Source organism: Haliotis rubra, unplaced genomic scaffold (assembly GCF_003918875.1).
Source record: "Haliotis rubra isolate DU_JTF1 unplaced genomic scaffold, ASM391887v1 Scf726, whole genome shotgun sequence".
NCBI classification, from domain to species: Eukaryota; Metazoa; Mollusca; class Gastropoda; order Lepetellida; family Haliotidae; genus Haliotis; species Haliotis rubra.
The window spans coordinates 98,318-114,740 of record NW_025767442.1 but is presented as its reverse complement, the minus strand read 5'-3'; the positions used below and the strand labels follow the sequence as shown (position 1 = coordinate 114,740).

At 44.1% G+C, this 16,423-nt stretch overlaps 1 protein-coding gene across 1 annotated transcript in view; it reads right to left on the bottom strand.

Annotated features, from left to right (window-relative positions):
- LOC124259512 (dual 3',5'-cyclic-AMP and -GMP phosphodiesterase 11-like) overlaps positions 1–16,423 on the bottom strand; it is a 62,789-nt gene that overhangs the window by 7,779 nt on the left and 38,587 nt on the right. The window contains exons 12-13 of the mRNA XM_046693641.1: positions 9,632–9,706; positions 7,478–7,561 (exon numbers count right to left, since the gene is read on the bottom strand). Coding sequence (XP_046549597.1) covers positions 7,478–7,561; positions 9,632–9,706 — 159 coding nt within the window. The remainder of the gene's footprint in view (positions 1–7,477; positions 7,562–9,631; positions 9,707–16,423) is intronic.

Here is a 16,423-nt window from a genome sequence, read left to right as displayed (position 1 = left end):
ATCTCCACCTTATACTTCCTGCAGTGTACATTACATTGGAATGATCTCCATCTTATACTTCCTGCAGTGCACATTACATTGGAATGATCCCAACCTTATACTTCCTGCAGTGCACATTACATTGGAATGATCCCCACCTTATACTTCCTGCAGTGTACATTACATTGGAATGATCTCCACCTTATACTTCCTGCAGTGCACATTACATTGGAATGATCCCCACCTTATACTTCCTGCAGTGTACATTACATTGGAATGATCCCCCTTATACTTCCTGCAGTGTACATTACATTGTAATAATCCCCTTCTTATGCTTCCTACAGTGTACATGACATTGGAATGATCTCCACCTTATACTTCCTGCAGTGTACATGACATTGGAATGATCCCCCTCTTATACATTCTGCAGTGTACATGACATTGGAATGATCCCCACCTTATACTTCATGCAGTGTACATTACATTGTGATAGTCCCCCTCTTATACTTCCTACAGTGTACATGACATTGGAATGATCCCCACCTTATACTTCATGCAGTGCACATTACAGTGGAATGATCTCCACCTTATACTTCCTGCAGTGTACATAACATTGGAATCATCTCCCCCTTATACTTCCTGCAGTGCACATTACATTGGAATGATCCCCACCTTATAATTCCTGCAGTGCACATTACATTGGAATGATCCCCACCTTATACTTCCTGCAGTGCACATTACATTGGAATGATCCCCACCTTATACTTCCTGCAGTGCACATTACATTGGAATGATCCCCACCTGATACTTCCTGCAATGTACATTACATTGGAATGATCCCCACCTTATACTTCCTGCAGTGCACATTACATTGGAATGATCCCCACCTTATACTTCCTGCAGGGTACATTACATTGGAATGATCCCCACCTTATACTTCCTGCAGTGCACATTACATTGGAATGATCCCCCTCTTATACTTCCTGCAGTGTACATTACATTGGTATGATCCCCACCTTATACTTCCTACAGTGTACATTACATTGGAATGATCCCCACCTTATACTTCATGCAGTGCACATAACATTGGAATGATCTCCACCTTATACTTCCTGCACTGCACATTACATTGGAATGATCCCCCTCTTATACTTCCTGCAGTGCACATAACATTGGAATGATCCCCACCTTATACTTCCTGCAGTGTACATTACATTGGAATGATCTCCACCTTATACTTCCTGCAGTGTACATTACATTGGAATGATCTCCACCTTATACTTCCTGCAGTGCACATTACATTGGAATGATCCCAACCTTATACTTCCTGCAGTGCACATTACATTGGAATGATCCCCCTCTTATACTTCCTGCAGTGTACATTACATTGGAATGATCTCCACCTTATACTTCCTGCAGTGCACATTACATTGGAATGATCCCCACCTTATACTTCCTGCAGTGTACATTACATTGGAATGATCCCCCCCTTATACTTCCTGCAGTGTACATTACATTGTAATAATCCCTCTCTTATACTTCCTGCAGTGCACATTACATTGGAATGTTATACTTCCTCTGGTTAGTATTGTAATCTGTTAGGAAGGATCTTCCCACATCTTGCAGCATCAGTTAAGAAGGATTTACCACATACATCTTGCAGCATACATTGTATGGGAAGGACCTCCCCCTCATACACCCTTCAGGGTACGTTGTATGGGAAGGATCTCCACCATGATACACAATATTGCTATTAAGGAGAGATTATAGGATTTTATTACTTGCCTGTGTAAGATACTGCAGTGTAATATTTTTACGGCAATATTACACTAGTGTAATACCGCTAGACGTATGACGTCATAATGGTTTACAGCTATGACGTCACAATGCAAATACCTCTGTCACAATGGAAACATGTAGAAAGCTAAGAGTCATCACACTGTAGGCAGTTTCTATCAATGTATGTTGGAGAGTAATAAACAGAATACTAAACTCGCTTCTGTGAAATACCATTTTTATCAAACTCATGAAAGAGTTAGTATCAAACTCGCTTTCACTCGTTTGATACCAAATTATTAATTCGTTTAATGACATTTAGCAATATTTAGCTAAATGGTGTTATGGGCTGCGTTACTGTTTCGTTCCAATTTCTAACCTTCCATTGTTTTGATTTCGTCCACCATCTAATTCCCGCGCTTGGATTCACTTCCGCTTACGTCACCAACTTGCCTCACGTGCAGTTAAGCTTAGAGACACGTAATATCCGCCGGCATTACGTCACGCTTTTTAATAGCACTTCACATGCTCAGGCTACCTGCTGCATAAAAAGTCTGTTTAAAGTCCGTTTTTTCACCGCTCTACAGAAGTTCGACCCTCCCATCTAATGCGATATGCCTCCAAAGTGCAAATCAGCTCTGAATCACCGTGTCGGGGAGAGCGAAAGCTGCTCGCTTGAGCGCTTCGATGATTTGCGAGGTGACAACACCCCCAGGGTGCCGCTGACAGTCAGCACAGCGCCAGCTCCAGGGACCAGCCGGGATGATACAGAGACAGGTAGGTCGCTTACTAATGCTGCCAATAGTATACTTATTCAGCCGGGTGTGTTTCTCCCTGATGTTTCACCTCCCTCCCCACGCGCTCCATATCCCGCACATGCATGCGTTCACTCTCTTAGTCCTAACCTAGATCTACAGCCAACTGTCCAGCCCACTGGCTACCCCGATACACTCCAGCAGCGTTTCTTTCCCCCCAACGCCGGCTACCAGCAGCTCTATGTGCAAACCGAGCACCTTGGCTCCCATGTTAGAGCGTCTATACGGCAAAAAATACATAAGGGGGAATTTGTAGACTTGCGCCAATTGCTGCCACCCCAAAAAGACGTGTCACAGGAAGCCGTTAATTTTTCTATGGAGCTGGACAGCTCCGGACAGGTGGTATTTAGGCCTAAGCAGCAACCCTCACGGCCTCTGACCACAGGCCAGTGGACGTCAGCTTTCAATACCTTTATAAGTATTTATATTGAAAAGCACCAGGATACGAACACTGTGCAGCATTTGCTTGCATACATGGAGACAGTGCGGGGGGCAGCGGCATGCTTCGGGGGGGATTGTTGGGCACAGTACGACATTCAATTCCGACAACGCATGGAGCGTAACCCTACACGGCCTTGGGGCACCATTGACGGCCAGCTGTGGTTTGAGTTAATGCTCCCCAACCAGCGTCAACCCCTGCAATCTGCCAACACCCCCCCTAGCAATAACCAGAACCATAACCAGCGTGCCTACACTGCTGCACCCGTATGTTGGGATTTCAACAAGCAGGGTTGCAGAAGGCAGAACTGCAACTATGTGCACAAGTGCCAGTCATGCGACAGCAGGGGACAGGGAGCCAGTAGCTGCTTTCAGCTTACCTTTTTGGAATGGGCTATTAGGAAAGACACCAGCAGCAACAATGTTAGCCACTACCTTGACGATTTCATCCTGGCTGACCAAACCAGCCAAAATTGTAAGCATTTACTCACATCATCATTGCAGCTATTCAATCACTTGGGCATTCCAGTGGCCCCGGACAAAACAGTTCACCCTTCAACATGCTTAACATATTTGGGCTTAACCATTGATACAGTTAAAGGCGAAATTAGGCTGCCACGGGATAAGGTAGAACAGCTGACACAACAGCTCAATCACATATTGACAGCACACAACAAAAAAGTGACACTGCGCAACTTACAATCAATTGTCGGTAAACTCAACTTTGTTTGTAAGGCTATACCCATTCGGCGCCTCATCGATGCTCAAAAAGGGTGTTCTCAGCCGCACCACAGAATCAGAATTACACAGGGTATCCGGGCAGACATAAAAGTATGGCTTCAATTTCTTGCTAGTCATAATGGCACCACGTTATTCTTGCACCCTCAATGGTCAAACTCGCAGAAGGCACAACTCTTTACAGATGCAGCCAGCAGCCAGGGATTCGGTGCTTACTTTCAGGGCCATTGGACTAATGGTCGCTGGCCAGCACAGTGGCATGAAAAGGGATGGCTGAAGGATTTAACCATGCTTGAACTTTTCCCTATCGTTCTCGCCATCAAGTTGTGGGGCTCTGTTCTCTCCAACAGCCGGATAATGTTCTTTTGTGATAATCAGGCTGTGGTCCACATAATAAACCGTCAGACAGCAAAGCCTCCACGGGTCATGTCACTGCTTAGATGCTTGGTGCTTTTATGTCTCAGACACAACATTCTGTTCAAAGCGAAATATATTGACACCCACGCTAACATTATAGCAGATTCGCTTTCGAGATTTCAGTGGGAACGATTCAGGTCAGCAGCGCATCATGCGGACAAGGTACCAACCCCCACTCCCGACGACATGTGGGACATCTCATGATGTCTGAGGTTAACCGTCTCATCACTTCATCATTGGCACCAAGTACATGGCGCACTTATCAGGCGGGCAAAACAGCGTTTGAACAATTCCGCGCTGCATTTGGTTTACCGTCTCTTTGGCCTATACCGCTGGACCAATGGCTACAGTTTATTGCTTATTTATCGGTGTCAGGTAGGTCGCCTGCCACAGCCAGGTCATACGTATCGGGGCTGGCAGCACTCCACAAATTGCATAATATGTGTGATGTGTCACATCACTTCCTTGTTCAGAAAGCTCTTTCAGATATGTCTAGATTGTCTCATTGACAGGACACCCGACAACCAATAACGACTCACCTGCTTGCAGAGATCATTCGTGCCTTGCATTGGTCTGCAGCCAGTCCTACGAGGTTTGCCGCTACATATTTGTTGACTTTCTTTGGATTTTTCAGAGTCGGTGAGCTGGTAGCAGCCTCAGCAAAGGACATCACTAACAGAGCTTGCCTTTTTTCAGATATAACTGTCGCAGGTGACTTATCAGCCATACAGGTACATTTGCGGAGCTCCAATACAGATCAGGATGGTCTGGGAGCATACATCACCATCCAGGCATTGCCGAACTCCCCATTATGTCCTGTCGCAGCAGTGCAGCGTTTCTGCTGCATCAGACCTACTGGTACGGGGTATTTTTTCACTCATTTTGATAGCTCCCCACTAACAAAATTTCAGTTTCAGGCGGTGCTCAAAAGGCTTTGGGCGTCAATCCCAGAGCCCATTAACCCTAGTTTGTACTCGTCACATTCATTTCGCATAGGGCGCCACCACAGCAGCATTACAGGCGTCAGTTCACAACAGATCCAGGAACTGGGCGTTGGAAGTCGGCGGCTTACCGGACATACATCCGCATACCATCCATCCTATGATCTTTAAATGTGTTAGGGCCAAATGTTATGCAAAACCCTACAACTATCTCCACGAGTTTCAGATGCAGCCTGGTTCATCGGGTCTAGTTACTTGGCCCGGCTGCTTCACCATACAGAGACAGGTCAGCAATTTCCAATCAGCGGCAAGTGGCTGGTAAAAGGGGGAATGAGATGGGCCCAGTTCCGGACCTATATCGATAGGCTTATCGAGCAGGAGGCGCAGCCAAAAATTGTGGTCATTCACTTGGGTTCAAATGACCTCTGCGCTACTCCTGCTAAACCGCTTTTTGATGCTATATATCTCGACTTACTTTTCCTGCATCTGAGGTGCCCAAAAGCTACCATCATATGGTCATGTATGCTGCCAGGCTAGCATGGAGGGGGGCCCAGAGCCCGCGGGCCATAGACATTAAGCGGCGCAAACTCAACAGGCGCGTTGCCAATGTCGTGCAGGAACTGGGTGGGAAAGTGGCTCGACACCCTGACATCACTGACACCCACATCAGTGCCAGAGACAAGGTTCATCTGAACGGGCAGGGCATACAAGTTTTCTTTCACTCCCTAAATCAGGCCATAATGTCGTAATTGTCCATTGATTACCGCCTAAATTCCCCGCAGTGTACGAGTCCAGTCACGCGGTGCAGGCATTAACAAAAAAATGGTCATCTCTGTGTCACCTCATTTCAGCTCACCTACGTGATGCAGGCCAGTTCCAGTAGTAGCCTGCATTAGCCTGTGCTTGCCATCATCAGCGATAACAGGTTGCATGACTATAGCGGCGCTGGTCCGTACTTCCTCTCACGGACCACCTCAGGTTAGCTGCAATATTGCTGAGCGAGGCGCTAACGAAATTATTTCTAATTAAGACCCAGGTTCGGTTTGTATGCAGTAACCAATGCTTGTTGTTAGAGGCGACTATTAGGTTCAGGTGGTTACACTCACTCATTTGCCCGACACACGTCATCATAGGCCAATCGTGTAGATCGTGGTTGCACCGTCATTCAGAGGGATTGTCTGGTCCCGTGAAGATCCGGGATAGAAAGTGCCTTTAGTAACCCGTGCTTGTCGTAAGTGGCGACTAACGGGATCAGTGGGCCAGGCTCGCTGACTTGGTTGAGCCATGACATTGGTTCCCAGACGGATGCGCATGCTTCGGATCACGGGATTGTCTGGCCCAGACTCGATTAATTACAGGCCGCCACCAGATAGCTGGAATATCGCCGAGTGTGGCGTAAGACTAAACCCACTCATTATTTGCTGATAGCTGCCATATAGCTGGAATCTGTCTGAGTGTGGCGTAGAACCTGTCTCATTCTGAAATGTCATTAGCAATTGTTGGTAATGCGCATTGTCTCTCTTCCTTTGTCTCTTCCCAACACCACCACCCCTCCTTCCCTCTCGCCCCCTGCACACACACACTTAGCACACACTAAGCACATTATGCAGTGTGGATGGCAGCCACGCGCCTCTGCAGCCCTCACCCATCCGTGGCGCGGGGCTGTTTGGCATGGTACCGGCGGGACTCCGCACCTCTAAATTACAGCTTGCTGGCTTGCTCTACCTGGATACTCGGTACCCGCTGTTACAGCGGGAGCCCAAAGCTCCCACCTGCTGCTTCCACAGGGGGAGTGTTGAGTTTTCCCAGCAGTTGGGCTGCCATGCCACGGCAGACCAACTTGTGCACACCCGTGCGGGTCTGCAAATGCTTCGCTAACCCGTGTGGGCTTTCCATGCTTCGGTGCGGTTTCCTGTCCTCACCATCCTCACTGCACCCATTTGAATTCCACACTGGCTTTCTGTCTTCATTTATCGTGTTGGCGCTCTCAGGCTTCCTTAACAGTCAGCTCATAATACAAACAGTATTACATGGAAGGTCGGTTAGTATCCTCAATATACAAAATCACTCACTATCATATACATAACTGTCACCTGTTATTTGTCTGCTCAACATAAAGTGACTTCATGCCATGCTAAGGTTTTGTTGTACCAGTCATTAACCCCTGCAAACCACTAGCATGCAACAACCATCGATCACCATCTCTCCATTTACTTATTATCCAGAGAAAATCCTGAATCCTGCTACTAAAAACAAGTCTTTCAATAAGTAACGATTTGCTAGAAGGCTGCTCTGTTACACTTCAGGTTTTATAATGTGGGCACTTCTTCATACAATGTCCCATGGCCCACTCTTCTATGCAGCATCACTAACCTCATACACTGGCATACAGATGTTGTCTATGAAGCCCACTTGCATGGCTGGCAGCTTGTCCTTCTGTGTCCGGTCCATCATGGCCTGTGAAAATCAACACATGTCACTCAAGAAAATGCTTGCATAACAACATCCTCCCATACTGAGGTTCAGACACCGAAGTGTGCCTCAATTCATCTCTCACATGATGCCTAAATCTATGCAATGATAGCCAAGCCAACCAAAAGCTATGATTTCAAGTTCACTTATGAAAGGGTTTCTTATCACCAGGATTGAATACACTTTACATGGGGTCTACTCAAGCACATTTATCAATAATTAAAAAACATTTTCCCCATAGCCCTGAATCATAAAGAGTTTTTTCTTTTCCATTTTATTTTAAATGAAAAGCTATCAGATCACCTGTGTATGCAACCTATCAAATTTAAAAACTGACTGAAACACAAATAGGCCCATTATTTGTATTTAATAATACACCCTTATTGAACTAAATTAACCATGTCTATTTGTCAAAAAAATATGTAACTGTTATTGTCACAAAAAAATATTTGTTGGCCTTCTATGATGTTATCATCAAACTGACATATCATCCAAATTGTGTCCTTGTCCTGAATTCACTGTAACTCCACAACCCGAGAACACATAGAGGACTCAGCAGAAGCTATGTAACTCCACAACACATGGAGGTCTCAGCAGAAGCTATGTAACTCCACAACACATAGAGGACTCAGCAGAAGCTATGTAACTCCACAACACATAGAGGACTCAGCAGAAGCTATGTAACTCCACAACACATAGAGGACTCAGCAGAAGCTATGTAACTCCACAACACATAGAGGACTCAGCAGAAGCTATGTAACTCCACAACACACAGAGGACTCAGCAGAAGCTATGTAACTCCACTACACAGGAACACATGGAGGACTCAGCAGAAGCTATGTAACTCCACAACACATGGAGGACTCAGCAGAAGCTATGTAACTCCACTACACAGGAACACATGGAGGACTCAGCAGAAGCTATGTAACTCCACAACACATGGAGGACTCAGCAGAAGCTATGTAACTCCACAACACATAGAGGACACAGCAGAAGCTATGTAACTCCACTACACAGGAACACATGGAGGACTCAGCAGAAGCTATGTAACTCCACTACACATAGAGGACACAGCAGAAGCTATGTAACTCCACAACACATAGAGGACTCAGCAGAAGCTATGTAACTCCACAACACATAGAGGACACAGCAGAAGCTATGTAACTCCACTACACAGGAACACATGGAGGACTCAGCAGAAGCTATGTAACTCCACAACACATGGAGGTCTCAGCAGAAGCTATGTAACTCCACAACACATGGAGGACCCAGCAGAAGCTATGTAAGTCCACAACACATGGAGGACTCAGCAGAAGCTATGTAACTCCACAACACACAGAGGACTCAGCAGAAGCTATGTAACTCCACAACACGAGAACACATGGAGGACTCAGCAGAAGCTATGTAACTCCACTACACATAGAGGACACAGCAGAAGCTATGTAACTCCACAACACGAGAACACATGGAGGACTCAGCAGAAGCTATGTAACTCCACTACACAGGAACACATAGAGGACACAGCAGAAGCTATGTAACTCCACAACACACAGAGGACTCAGCAGAAGCTATGTAACTCCACAACACGAGAACACAAGGAGGACTCAGCAGAAGCTATGTAACTCCACAACACGAGAACACAAGGAGGACTCAGCAGAAGCTATGTAACTCCACTACACATAGAGGACACAGCAGAAGCTATGTAACTCCACAACACGAGAACACATGGAGGACTCAGCAGAAGCTATGTAACTCCACTACACAGGAACACATGGAGGACTCAGCAGAAGCTATGTAACTCCACTACACAGGAACACATGGAGGACTCAGCAGAAGCTATGTAACTCCACAACACATGGAGGACTCAGCAGAAGCTATGTAACTCCACTACACAGGAACACATGGAGGGCAATGTCATCTCTCACTGTAATAAAGAAGTTATTCATCCATATATGCTATAAAAGAAGACATGATGCTTATAAGGTGACCTCAGTCAATAAACATAAGCATATCAGTGAAACTATCCACTGGGAAGATCTGCTTTTTATACATTACCATAGGTTCTATCTTCAGCTCTGATCTCTCAATATCTCCTTGTTCAAAGAATTCACTAGCAACTAGTTCTGCAACCTGTTCAAACATAGTGGTAAAGCCTTCAATGAGCATGAATATAATAACATATCATGGCAAAAATCAGAAGTGTAGTAATAAGCAACAACAAAATGTGGACCAAGTAAAACTGATTATACTACACTGTCATGACATAAAGCCATGAAACAGGGACAGTCTGGTGTATTATCATCACATCAAACATGGGGAGGGTGTAACTGAGACGTGTTGTCATGACACCAAACATTTTTTATTATTTTATAGTTTTTTATTTTGTTGCATTTTCAACATTTTATACAAACAAATAACAATAATATTTGAGTATACATGATGAAAAATCAAATAGTTTTAGCAGAATAAATCATGGTATGACGACCAGAACATGTAGAAAGCATTGATATTACAACTAATTATTGACGAACACTTTGTTAACATATAATATTCAAACAGTTTATGTTGAAAAACTTGAAAAGATGGCATAATGTTGTTAAACTTATTTCGAAAAATTAGTTCCTTGAAGAGAAGATGATATTTATTGGATCATTGTTTTTATTTGGGTAACCAAGCATTACATGTTTCTTTTCAATTTTGAGTTTTATATGTGCTTTAGCATGTAGCCAGTTCTCAATTTTTTTTCCATATATGGTTTACCTTGCTGCAAGACCAGAATAAGTCGATAGTTGTTTCTATATCTTCGGAGCAAAAACTACAATTATTAGTGTCTTTATATCCAATCTTTTCTAAAAAAATGTTTGTTGGCAAGATATGGTGTAAAAGTCTGTATTGGAACCATTGTAATCTAGTATCTTTCGTACATCTAAAGGGAATAGTATTGTAAAGTGGCCAATCATTAGATATAATGTCGTCGTATAAAATGTTTAGTTCCCATTTTTTCGATGCATGTTGGTTTTTTAAACCTAGACCTGAAATTAGAGTTTTGTACAAGTATTGCTTCCCTTTTACATTCTTACAGAGATGTTGCATATATCGTGGTAGAACAGGGTTTGGTTTGCGTGTTATTGTTTTTAAATCTGTATTGATCTTTTGAAGATATTGTTTAACGGAGCAAATAAGACCATGATATTTCAGAAAATTGTTTTTTATGGCAAATTGTTTTAGAAACGTTTCAAATTGAAAGAAATTACCATAATTATCAATCAAGTCATTAATCCATCGAACCCCGTGCTTTCGCATCTTCCATTCTTTGTAGTAAACCGCTTTTACATTCTACCATAACATTTTTATTATACCATATACTTTCAGTAAGGATTTCATTATCACTATCTTTTTCAGAGTTTAATTCAAGTTGAGATGTAAAGTCCCACCACGCTGAAACGACATCTTTGTAGTAATTATTTCTTATAAAAGGAAGTATTTTATCTCTCAAATGTTGACACCTATACTCAAATATATTACCATAACCATTCTTTGGGAGATTCAAAATAAAAAGATTACACCATTTAGCAGAGTGTGAAAGAAAACGTCTTAGCATGGACAATTTTTGCAATTGTATAATACCTTTTATGTTGGGCATATTAAATCCTCCATCTTTTTTATCACTAATTATCTGTTTTCTTTTTATCTTATCAGGTTGACTGATACACCAAACATGGGTAGGGTGTAACTGAGATGTGTTGTCAGGACATCAAACATGCGGAGGATGTAACTGAGATGTGTTGTCATCACACGAAACATGGGGAAAATGTAACTGAGATGTGTTGTCAGGACATCAAACATGGGGAGGATGTAACTGAGATGTGTTGTCATCACACGAAACATGGGGAAAATGTAACTGAGATGTGTTCTCAGGACATCAAACATGCGGAGGATGTAACTGAGATGTGTTGTCATCACACCAAACATGGGGAAAATGTAACTGAGATGTGTTGTCAGGACATCAAACATGGGAAGGATGTAACTGAGATGTGTTGTCATCACACCAAACATGGGGAAAATGTAACTGAGATGTGTTGTCAGGACATCAAACATGCGGAGGATGTAACTGAGATGTGTTGTCATCACACAAAACATGGGTAAAATGTAACTGAGATGTGTTGTCAGGACACAAACAACATGGGTGTTGTCAAATGTAACTGAGATGTGTTGTCAGGACACCAAACATGGGGAGGATGTAACTGAGATGTGTTGTCATCACACCAAACATGGGGAAAATGTAACTGAGATGTGTTGTCAGGACATCAAACATGGGGAGGATGTAACTGAGATGTGTTGTCATGACACCAAACATGGGGAGGATGTAACTGAGATGTGTTGTCATCACACGAAACATGGGGAAAATGTAACTGAGATGTGTTGTCAGGACATCAAACATGGGGAGGATGTAACTGAGATGTGTTGTCATCACACCAAACATGGGGAAAATGTAACTGAGATGTGTTGTCAGGACATCAAACATGGGGAGGATGTAACTGAGATGTGTTGTCATGACACCAAACATGGGGAGGATGTAACTGAGATGTGTTGTCATGACACCAAACATGGGGAGGATGTAACTGAGATGTGTTGTCATGACACCAAACATGGGGAGGATGTAACTGAGATGTGTTGTCATGACACCAAACATGGGGAGGATGTAACTGAGATGTGTTGTCATGGACACCAAACATGGGAGGATGTAACTGAGATGTGTTGTCAGGACACCAAACATGGGGGAGGATGTAACTGAGATGTGTTGTCATGACACCAAACATGGGGAGGATGTAACTGAGATGTGTTGTCATGACACCAAACATGGGGAGGATGTAACTGAGATGTGTTGTCATCACACGAAACATGGGGAAAATGTAACTGAGATGTGTTGTCAGGACATCAAACATGCGGAGGATGTAACTGAGATGTGTTGTCATCACACCAAACATGGGGAGATGTAACTGAGATGTGTTGTCAGGACATCAAACATGGGGAGGATGTAACTGAGATGTGTTGTCATGACACCAAACATGGGGAGGATGTAACTGAGATGTGTTGTCATGACACCAAACATGGGGAGGATGTAACTGAGATGTGTTGTCATGACACCAAACATGGGGAGGATGTAACTGAGATGTGTTGTCAGGACACCAAACATGGGGAGGATGTAACTGAGATGTGTTGTCATTACACCAAACATGGGGAGGATGTAACTGAGATGTGTTGTCAGGACACCAAACATGGGGAGGATGTAACTGAGATGTGTTGTCATGACACCAAACATGGGGAGGATGTAACTGAGATGTGTTGTCATGACACCAAACATGGGGAGGATGTAACTGAGATGTGTTGTCATCACACCAAACATGGGGAAAATGTAACTGAGATGTGTTGTCAGGACATCAAACATGGAGATGGAGGATGTAAACTGAGATGTGTTGTCATGACACCAAACATGGGGAGGATGTAACTGAGATGTGTTGTCAGGACACCAAACATGGGGAGGATGTAACTGAGATGTGTTGTCATGACACCAAACATGGGGAGGATGTAACTGAGATGTGTTGTCAGGACACACAAACATGGGGAGGATGTAACTGAGATGTGTTGTCATGTGTTGTCACCAAACATGGGGAGGATGTAACTGAGATGTGTTGTCAGGACACCAAACATGGGGAGGATGTAACTGAGATGTGTTGTCATGACACCAAACATGGGGAGGATGTAACTGAGATGTGTTGTCAGGACACCAAACATGGGGAGGATGTAACTGAGATGTGTTGTCATGACACCAAACATGGGGAGGATGTAACTGAGATGTGTTGTCAGGACACCAAACATGGGGAGAGGATGTAACTGAGATGTGTTGTCATGACACCAAACATGGGGAGGATGTAACTGAGATGTGTTGTCATGACACCAAACATGGGGAGGATGTAACTGAGATGTGTTGTCATGACACCAAACATGGGGAGGATGTAACTGAGATGTGTTGTCAGGACACCAAACATGGGGAGGATGTAACTGAGATGTGTTGTCAGGACACCAAACATGGGGAGGATGTAACTGAGATGTGTTGTCATGACACCAAACATGGGGAGGATGTAACTGAGATGTGTTGTCATGACACCAAACATGGGGAGGATGTAACTGAGATGTGTTGTCATGACACGAAACATGGGGAGGATGTAACTGAGATGTGTTGTCAGGACATCAAACATGGGGAGGATGTAACTGAGATGTGTTGTCATCACACCAAACATGGGGAAAATGTAACTGAGATGTGTTGTCAGGACACCAAACATGGGGAGGATGTAACTGAGATGTGTTGTCATGACACCAAACATGGGGAGGATGTAACTGAGATGTGTTGTCATGACACCAAACATGGGGAGGATGTAACTGAGATGTGTTGTCAGGACACCAAACATGGGGAGGATGTAACTGAGATGTGTTGTCAGGACACCAAACATGGGGAGGATGTAACTGAGATGTGTTGTCATGGACACCAAACATGGGGAGGATGTAACTGAGATGTGTTGTCAGGACATCAAACATGGAGAGGATGTAACTGAGATGTGTTGTCATGACACCAAACATGGGGGAGGATGTAACTGAGATGTGTTGTCAGGACATCAAACATGGGGAGGATGTAACTGAGATGTGTTGTCATGACACCAAACATGGGGAGGATGTAACTGAGATGTGTTGTCATAGGACACCAAACATGTATGGGAGGATGTAACTGAGAGATGTGTTGTCATGACACCAAACATGGGGAGGATGTAACTGAGATGTGTTGTCAGGACACACCAAACATGGGGAGGATGTAACTGAGATGTGTTGTCATGACACAAAAACATGGGGAGGATGTAACTGAGATGTGTTGTCATGACACCAAACATGGGGAGGATGTAACTGAGATGTGTTGTCAGGACACCAAACATGGGGAGGATGTAACTGAGATGTGTTGTCAGGACACCAAACATGGGGAGGATGTAACTGAGATGATGTGTTGTCAGGACACCAAACATGGGGAGGATGTAACTGAGATGTGTTGTCATGACACCAAACATGGGGAGGATGTAACTGAGAGATGTGTTGTCATGACACCAAACATGGGAGGATGTAACTGAGATGTGTTGTCAGGACACCAAACATGGGAGGATGTAACTGAGATGTGTTGTCAGGACACCAAACATGGGGAGGATGTAACTGAGATGTGTTGTCAGGACACCAAACATGGGGAGGATGTAACTGAGATGTGTTGTCATGACACCAAACATGGGGAGGATGTAACTGAGAGATGTGTTGTCATGACACCAAACATGGGGAGGATGTAACTGAGATGTGTTGTCAGGACACACCAAACATGGGAGGATGTAACATGGGGAGGATGTAACTGAGATGTGTTGTCATGACACCAAACATGGGGAGGATGTAACTGAGATGTGTTGTCATGACACCAAACATGGGGAGGATGTAACTGAGATGTGTTGTCATGACACCAAACATGGGGAGGATGTAACTGAGATGTGTTGTCATGACACCAAACATGGGGAGGATGTAACTGAGATGTGTTGTCATGACACCAAACATGGGGAGGATGTAACTGAGATGTGTTGTCATGACACCAAACATGGGGAGGATGTAACTGAGATGTGTTGTCATGACATCAAACATGGGGAGGATGTAACTGAGATGTGTTGTCATGACACCAAACATGGGGAGGATGTAACTGAGATGTGTTGTCATGACACCAAACATGGGGAGGATGTAACTGAGATGTGTTGTCATGACACCAAACATGGGGAGGATGTAACTGAGATGTGTTGTCATCTTCCCAAACATGGGGAGGATGTAACTGAGATGTGTTGTCATGACATCAAACATGGGGAGGATGTAACTGAGATGTGTTGTCATGACACCAAACATGGGGACACCAAACATGTAACTGTAACTGAGATGTGTTGTCATGACATCAAACATGGGGAGGATGTAACTGAGATGTGTTGTCATGACACCAAACATGGGGAGGATGTGTTGTCAACTGAGATGTGTTGTCAGTTGACAGGACACCAAACATGGGGAGGATGTAACTGAGATGTGTTGTCAGGACACCAAACATGGGAGAGGATGTAACTGAGATGTGTTGTCAGGATGTAACTGAGATGTGTTGTCAGGACACCAAACATGGGGGAGGATGTAACTGAGATGTGTTGTCATGACACCAAACATGGGGAGGATGTAACTGAGATGTGTTGTCCTGTGGAGGATGACATGACACCAAACATGTGTTGTCATGACACCAAACATGGGAGGATGTAACTGAGATGTGTTGTCAATCACACACCAAACATGGGGAGGATGTAACTGAGATGTGTTGTCAGGACATCAAACATGGGGAGGATGTAACTGAGATGTGTTGTCATGACACCAAACATGGGGAGGAGGATGTAACTGAGATGTGTTGTCATGACACCAAACATGGGGAGGATGTAACTGAGATGTGTTGTCATGACACCAAACATGGGGAGGATGTAACTGAGATGTGTTGTCATTACACCAAACATGGGGAGGATGTAACTGAGATGTGTTGTCAGGACACCAAACATGGGGAGGATGTAACTGAGATGTGTTGTCATCTTCCCAAACATGGGGAGGATGTAACTGAGATGTGTTGTCATGACATCAAACATGGGGAGGATGTAACTGAGATGTGTTGTCATTACACCAAACATGGGGAGGATGTAACTGAGATGTGTTGTCAGGACACCAAACATGGGGAGGATGTAACTGAGATGTGTT